Source organism: Scylla paramamosain, unplaced genomic scaffold (genome assembly GCF_035594125.1).
Source record: "Scylla paramamosain isolate STU-SP2022 unplaced genomic scaffold, ASM3559412v1 Contig35, whole genome shotgun sequence".
NCBI lineage: Eukaryota > Metazoa > Arthropoda > Malacostraca > Decapoda > Portunidae > Scylla > Scylla paramamosain.
In genome coordinates, this window is record NW_026973700.1 from 97,501 (window position 1) to 106,175 (window position 8,675).

Below are 8,675 nucleotides of genomic sequence, written 5' to 3' on the forward strand. Positions count from 1 at the left end.
TACAATTAACTATTAGAAGTAATAAATGATGTGATAAATCTTGATGCGTTTGTATGTCACAAACTCCTCTGCTGCAATATTCACTTTCTGACTAACAGTTATGACTTACACAAACAAATAGTAATCAAATTACTGGAATACATAGTTGTTGTTTTTTTTTTTTTTTGTTGCTTCAAAGTTAATATCAACATATAATAATTTCGCAAAAGCTTGAAAAATTGAGCAAAAACACAATGTTGGAGTAAAGGTGTCTTGAGCCCCGGGCGGTGAGGCATACATGGCTCCTCTGATTCCCTTTTCTTTTGTTTCTCTTTTTAATTGGAACGTTTGAATGCCTAACTATTTTGGCCTCCTTTTTTGCGTACGCCCGTGGTGGCCTCCCCTAAAGTCATTCAGGAGCTGCTGTCATCATCCCTTAATCCATCATTGCAAATAATATATCGCCCAGTTTAACCTGACCTAGCCCACCATACTGTATGAATAGCAAGTAGTTATTATGCATATTCTATAGGAAAAATGGAGATGGATTTAACAGAATCTCATATTGCGGTGGTCTTTTTCTTTTTTTATGTACTGCACAAGGGAACCAGACCAAGGACAAAAACAAAGCAATTAAAATAAGCTTGCTATTGCATGGATGTAAATATTGCGTGATGGATGTCTGTGCATTGCGTCTACCTTAGGGACAAAGAAAAAATATAGAGAAAATCATCTTTGCAGTGTGTTATGATAGTGACACTCCATCTGTTCACCTAAAAGGCCGTCACCAAGAATCTTTTTTTTTTTTTTTGGTGGTGTAGCATTCCCCAGTGGCTGTTGTAGCATATTAGCATAGCACGTAAACAGTTTGTGATTTTAAGTCTGCGATCTGATATTCGTATCTGCAGAATTGGTTGAAATGTTTTGTCTGTGGCAGTAATGTTTGTGATGCTTGCATCTGCATGACTGTTTCGTGTTTGTTTTAGTCAGCGATCAGTCCACCTCACGCAACACAATGTACAGCCGGCTCCACACTTGATGAAGCAGCCTTCCTACCCTTACTTTTACCTAAAGCGACGTGTCATCTCAAGGGATTTTAACAGATAAATATCATTCCCCAGAAGTTATGACGTGTCAGTTAAGCCACGCCTCCTTTCCCAACCCTACTCCATGTCCATCCCCCCCCATCCCCACTCCATCCTTGTTCTTACATTTCGCCTGTCACCCTCTCCTTGCTTATCTCCTACATCTAAGCACCCCCCCCTCCTCTCTCTCTCTCTCTCTCTCTCTCTCTCTCTCTCTCTCTCTCTCTCTCTCTCATTCATATCTAAACGTTCAGAACAATTTTTACAGTATAACACACACACACACACACACACACACACACACACACACACACACACGCATAGCGCAGGTGGAGGGTGGTGAGAGGTCATCATTCCCTTGAGTCTATGGATTAACTTCTGGATCGAGAGAAAGATGGGGGGTGAAGGGGGATAAAGGCTACAAGACGCTGCCCTTGTAAGTGTAAGCAACAACTTACGTAGATCACATTATACCCACCTCTATTTAGTGACTGGGTTGTCATTAGAAAGTACCCGTACGTCTTGCGTTTTTACTTTTTGTTTCGAGAGAGAGAGAGAGAGAGAGAGAGAGAGAGAGAGAGAGAGAGAGAGAGAGAGAGAGAGAGAGAGAGAGAGAGAGAGAGAGAGAGAGAGAGAGAGATTGTTTTATATGATACAAGTCACAACTTGCCGGCCTTCTGACGCCGGTGCGATGCCAGGCCACTGACAGACTCTCAATCAGTCATGCCTCACTAGAAGCCGGTGACGCGCAGCACACAGCGTGCACTTCCAGCCCGCTCGGCGCTCACTCTGGGTCTGCAGTGTGCAGGGCGCAGGCGAGCCGTGACTCACTGAACACCACTTGGCACAGGGAGGCCATGAGAACAGTGCCCCTCTTCTGCGCCCTCATTTCAAACAACACACACTTGTAAATGGAAAGCAGGAGTGGAGACGCGGCCACACCCGCCACAGTCAACCCGCCACACAAGTCCACAGAACACAAAACGCAGCAACAGCCGCCACAGTCCACACAACACAACACGCGAACAAAACCACCTCATTTCAAACAGAACACACTTGTAAAAGGAAAGCAGGAGGGAAGAGACAGCCACACCCGCCACGCTCCACAAAACACTCAAACACGGCCACACTCGCCACAGTCCACCACACACTCAAACACGGCCACACTCGCCACAGTCCACCACACACTCAAACGCGGCCACACTCGCCACAGTCCACCCACCACACACTCAAACGCCGCCACACTCGCCACAGTCCACCACACACTCAAACGCGGCCACACTCGCCACAGTCCACCCACCACACACTCAAACACGGCCACACTCGCCACAGTCCACCACACACTCAAACGCGGCCACACTCGCCACAGTCCACCCACCACACACTCAAGCGCTGCCACACTCGCCACAGTCCACCCACCACACACACAAATACAGCCACACTCGCCACAGTCCACCCACCACACAAGGCCTCAGAACACTCACACCGCACTTGTTCCGGCGAATATTCAGCACACGCACTGCCGGGGCATCACAGTGCGGGCTGCACCAGCTGTATCCTGGAGGGAGGCAGAGGGCACAGGCGTGGCAATACAGACGGAGAGGACGGAGGAGACAGGCGAGCGTGGTACTGACCCGGTGTCTGTATTCTCTCTTTCCCCGCCCCCTCCGGTGCTGTGTGCTCAACCGACACGCTGCTGCCTGAGACACTTCCAACACACACACACACACACACACACACACACACCGGCCATAACAACTTCTGGGCCTACAAAACAGTTACCTCACCTCGTGATCGAATGCCTACCTGCGTGAGTGAACAAATCGCACCTCTCCCCACGTCGTGCAGTGCGAGTCCTTGCTGCAACACACACACACACACACACACACACACACACACACACACACACTAAAACAACACCACGGCCACCAGTGAATACTTCTGTTGTCACGAAACGAAACTTTTTGAAAACTGTGACATCACTACAATACTATATTATTATATCATGTATCATATACCTGTCCCTGCAATACCATCAGCACCATGGCTTCCCTTCTCTCTCCGACAGAGCGCCGCACCCCCCGAGAGCTTGTACCAGGAACTGCTCTCAACAATCAGTCTCGGGGACGACGTGCAGGCGGTGTCCAGTCTCCTGTGTCAAGGCGCCTCCATAGAGCCCCGGGGTGGCCGCTCCCCCCTCAGACTTGCTGTCACCACCGACCGTGCACGCACCGTCAGCCTGCTGCTGGCGAGCGGCGCCTCCCTGTCCGCCACACTGCTGCAGGAGGCTTGGCAGAGCCCCAATGTGACCCACATGGTGCTGGCCTCCCTCACCAGCGTGAGTACCCTCCCTTGCCTGTCTGGCAGCATTGCCACACTGTAAAGGCGAGGACGAACATCGTCACTGGATCTGAGTCTCAGCGGCGGCTCCTTTGCAGCGTGGAAAGTGAAAAGCTTGGAGAGTTATAGGTCTGTTAGTTATATAGGATAAACTTTGTGTCGGAATAAGTTCAGTTTGAGGTGTTAGTGGTGCGTGTGACAGACCTGCAGCACACCAAAGTCTTCCAACATTACAGAACATGCAACTCAATCTCATCACTCCATAAAAGGACGCCATTAATATTGGGTTTTACAGCAATGTCATTAGAGTTCATTTAATGTCTTTAGAACAAGCAAAGAAGTAGATCCCATAATAGTTAAATGTCTGCTAATACATCAACATCGACCTTCAATGAACTCTAACGACACTGCTGTAAAACCTAACATTTAGGAATAATATGAGAAAACACTTCTTTGGTCTGTGGTAAGATTACATTCGTATATGCATTTTTGTACTTCATAGCACTCCATAACACTTGTGCGTTCATGCCTCGCCGCTTGCCGTGATCTGTCAGCCAGGCTGTTTGTCTTACTGAGACAAACCATTGCAAGTATATACAAGAATAACAATCTCTCTCTCTCTCTCTCTCTCTCTCTCTCTCTCTCTCTCTCTCTCTCTCTCTCTCTCTCTCTCTCTCTCTCTCTCCTCTCTCTCTCTCTCTCTCCTGGGCTGGCGGAAGTTTGTCAGGATTGCTGTGTTTGCTGTCTTGGTCTCTGCTGTAAATGACGTGTCATTTTGGTCGCTGGGGTCTAAGTGGTCTCCAGCTCTGTGGTTCTCGCTCACCGCTGTTTGTTAACACGTAATGAAATATTTTTGCCTCCCTGAAAACTTGCCATGGAAATAATTTTTAATGTAGGACATAAATGATACTCTGACCATTGGTGTTCTGTCTGTGCAGCTCGGAGATCTTGAGGAGGGTGACAGCAGCAAGGCGGCAGAACCTGGTGGCTTTATGGTCACATTTCATTCAATTGTTACCTCTTGATTATATATATAAAAAAAAAAAAGCAATGTTCCAGTACTGACGTCACTGGGCTCCAGGCTGGGTGATACACACAAACACACACACGTTGTTTAGTCCTGTAGGGAACACCAACCCTCCTTCCACGCAAGGCTCAGAGGCAAGGCGTGTGCCTGATATCTCAACCCTCGCTCTCTCGCAGGCCTACTGCTGCCGGCTGCGTGTGGAGCAGCGTCGTCTGGTAGAGGTCAGCCGCGCTCTTGTCGAGGGCATCAGCAATCTGCTGGAAGACATCGAGGGAAGTACTCCGTGGCTGGCTGCCTGGCGATCGGGCGAGGACACTGACCACGCAACTCTGAGCGACCTCCTGGCAAAGGCTGCGGCTGCCAACTGCCCCGTGACTGCCGCCTTCCTGCAGAGTGCAGGGGCGTGGCCTTTCTTTAGCCAAGCCTCGGGTGGCAGCGCCCTGCACGCAGCGCTGGACGCCGGCCACCAGACCATGGCCGAGGCGCTGATCAGGGACCTCGGGGGCTGCCCTTACGTGCCGGACACACACGGTCGCCTTCCAGTGCACATGATGAGTGACGAGGAGCGACAGAGGCTGGAGCAGGTGAGGCTGTCTGTTTGTGTTCTCTCTCTCTCTCTCTCTCCTCTCTCTCTCTCTCTCTCTCTCTCTCTCTCTCTCTCTCTCTCTGAGAAGGGTGGTGGTGAGGGTCGCGGATCAGATAGGAAGGTGGGCAAGATGAAGTGTGACTGGTGACTAATATGATAGTAATACACCAGTAACAACAGCTACAACAACAACTACTACTACTACTACATAGCTACCACCATTACCACTATTATTATTATTATTATTATTATTATTATTATTATTATTATAACTATTATTATTATTATTTTTATTATTACTATTATTATGTTACCTGATAAAATAATTGTACCACACACACACACACACACACACACACACACACACACACACACACACACAGCATAGTACAGTGGTAAGCAAGCTCTGGTCACAACTGAGAAAGCCCGGGTTCGAGTCCCGGGCACGACGAGGCAAAGGGGGCAAAATTCTTAATGTGTAGCCCCTGTTCTCCCAGCAGCAAGTAGGTACGGGATGTAACTCGAGGGATTATGGCCTCGCTGTCTCAATGTGTGGTATGTCAGTGGTCTCAGTCCTGCCAAAAGACAGGTCACTATGATCTTTGAGCTCTTCCATAGGGGAACAGCTGCCTGGGTGACCACCAGACGACCATTGGTGAATGACACATCTTTTCACCACACTCACTCACTCACTCACTCACTCACTCACTCACTCACTCACTCACTCACTCACTCACTCACTCACTCACTCACTCACTCACTCACTCACTCACTCACTCACTCACTCACTCACTCACTCACTCACTCACTCACTCACTCACTCACTCTCTCTCTCTCTCTCTCTCTCTCTCTCTCTCTCTCTCTCTCTCTCTCTCTCTCTCTCTCTCTCTCTCCTCTCTCTCTCTCTCTCTCTCTCTCTCTCTCTCTCATCTCTCTCTCTCTCTCTCTCTCTCTCTCTCTCTCTCTCTCTCTCTCTCTCTCTCTCTCTAAGTCGCATCTTTCTCACGTCTCACAGAGGCTCTTCGAGGAGGAGCAAGAGAAGCTGAAGGATTTGGAGCTTCTGCAGAAAGCAGATCGCGAGAAGGCGGCGGCACGGACAGCGCTGGACGTGCAGAAGGTTCTTTTTGACACCCACAAGAATGGAGAGGACAAGAATGTTTCTGCAGGTGATGGCCGCGCCGCCCTGCTGCTGGCCGCTCGCAAAGGCCTTCTGCAGCTGACTCATCTGCTGCTGCGGGAGGGTCGCCGCCCAGTGGACGAGGTGGTGGACGACACCTGCGGCACCACCGCCCTCCACCAGGCGGCTTCGCACGGCCAGGACGGTTGCGTGGCGCTGCTGCTGAGCGCAGGCGCCAACACACAGCAGCGCGACAGCTACGGCCAGACCCCCCGACTCCTTGCCGCCATGTTTGGCCACACAAGCACTGCTGACTTGCTGGCCCAACAAGATGTGCAGGACGTTCCTTGCCGCGCGGGCACCACCGCCAAGCAAGTGACGCGAGGATTTGAAGCATACTTGCAGCTTTATGAGAAGCATGCCCATGATCCTCTGACTCCATTTGACCGCCACAACCCCGACGGCGTCACAAGGAAGCTCATGAAATGCATACGTGTAGGAAAACTGCAACAGGAGGCTCAGCGGGTGGCTGTTGACTTATCAGAAGGTGAGGCCCTTCAAATACACGAGGCGGTGATGGCGGAACTGAAAGTCATCATGGATAATGTGTCAGCCGCGGACCCCACCTACCGCGGCGACCTGAGGCTGGCGGGCAGCTCTCGGGACGGCTCCAAGTTGTACGCCCCAGATGAGTTTGACGTAAATATCGTGATTCACGGTGATGACGCAGGAGTAAATGTTAGTGAGAGAAGGAAGGAGGAAGCCCTGCTGAAGGGCAGGTTACAGATCTCTGTGAAGACTGACAACCCCAACCTTAAGGGGAATAGTTTCATGGCCAATCTGTACAAGAAGGTGCACCGCTGCCTCGCTGGCCACACCCTGCAGGACGAAAGACTGAGCCTGGTGCCGCCGGGCCTTACTAGTACGCAGGTGGGCGTGGCACTTGCCCTGGCCTGGCAGGGGCGAGAGTATCCACTGCTGCTGGTCGGCGTGGACCTGGTGCCGGTGCTGGAGGTGCCGTGGCCGGAACAAATCCCCAGACCCTTCCTCACTCCCGGGGACACCACCACCATGCAGCTCAGTAATGCCGCGGATGGCTCATGGCGCTGCAGCTTTGCCTTGACGGAGGCAAAGGTGCTAGGGACGCTGAGCCCGGCGGAGCGCCAATTGCAGCTGATGGGAAAGCTACTTCTTTCCCGCCTCAAGGCTGAGCGCTGGATGCCACGACACAAGAAGAGCTTCTGCACCTGGTTTGCCACACGGGAGTGGAACATCCCGGTGCCGAGCGGGTTCTGCTTCAAGAACGCACTCCTGCGGTGGCTGGAGTATAGGAGGCGTGGGGAGAGGCACCATGCCAAGCAGTTGGCGGCGGGGCGGGAGGGGGACCCCGCCAGATGGCTGGTACAGGTGTTCAGACTGATGTGTGCAGACCCAGAGGAATCCCGAGAGCGCCTGACAACTCAAAACAGCTCCGCCTACTTTGGAGGAGACTGTGAGGGGCGAAAACCTGGGGACGGGGCGCCCGTCATCGTGCAGTGTCTGGAGGAGGACTTGGAAAAGTTGTGGCCTGGCTCGTCTGGGCCACCACGGCCTCAGCCTAGACAGCCAGGCGGCGGTGAACATACTGGTGGCGCTGCGTCTTTGGATGCAGAAGATGCAACTCCACGGTGATGGTCAGCAGTGACTCGCACCACTCTGTCAACCTCACACACACACACACACACACACACACACGCACGTATACCTACATGTGGTAATCTCCAGAGACACAAATGGTTGATGTCAGACGTCACATATGGACAATGAATAGTGTAACAGTAAGGAAACACGTGAGCTCTCAAATTTGGAAACTTGTATATGTAAAACAATCCTTGCCCTGTAAAAAACTTATGAGAAGTGTTTCAATAAACTAAAAACAAACATTATTTTGTTTATGTTAAGCCTATTAAAGTATTTACCACTGTCATATTGAAATTTATATCCCCTCCCCCCTCAAAAAAAAAATAAATAAAAAATTATATATATATATATATATATATATATATATATATATATATATATATATATATATATATATATATATATATATATATATATATATATATATATATATATAAAATTATACGACACACAAAGATACCGGCTCACCTGAAGAAGTTACAAAGCAGAAGCAAACGTACAACAGCCACACTTCACCTGTTTGCTGATCCACCGACCTCCACTCTTCCACAACCTGCGATTACCTCCCGACTCGTCCCCGCCACCCTCTGTTCCTTCACCCCTCGGTCAACCACCGCGGCAGACACCAAGAACCTGGTCCAAAACTAGAGTGTTACAAGTGGGGCGAGTTTGAAGAGCAGCAGTGATGGTGTCAGTGTCACCACAAGGCAAGGTGTGGCAGCTGTCACTGACTCGGTCACAAGAGTAAACCCTCAGCCTGCTATAGGACCTTGGAAAATGACGAATGTCAAGCCGATCCTTCGCCTGATCAAGTCATAAAGGACTCTCTCAGGATGGAACACTTCATTTCTCAGTCAGTAC

General features: G+C 50.4%; 1 protein-coding gene across 7 annotated transcripts in view; it reads left to right on the forward strand.

Moving 5' to 3' along the window:
• Positions 1–8,059, forward strand: part of LOC135097891 (serine/threonine-protein phosphatase 6 regulatory ankyrin repeat subunit B-like) — a 47,974-nt gene extending 39,915 nt beyond the window's left edge. For all 7 annotated transcript variants that reach the window (XM_063999994.1, XM_063999996.1, XM_063999997.1 and 4 more), the window contains 3 exons: positions 3,133–3,402; positions 4,608–5,015; positions 6,033–8,059. In XM_063999994.1, the coding sequence (XP_063856064.1) occupies positions 3,133–3,402; positions 4,608–5,015; positions 6,033–7,805 (2,451 nt within the window). In that variant the 3' untranslated portion in view covers positions 7,806–8,059. The remainder of the gene's footprint in view (positions 1–3,132; positions 3,403–4,607; positions 5,016–6,032) is intronic.
• Positions 8,060–8,675: the final 616 nt, after the last annotated feature.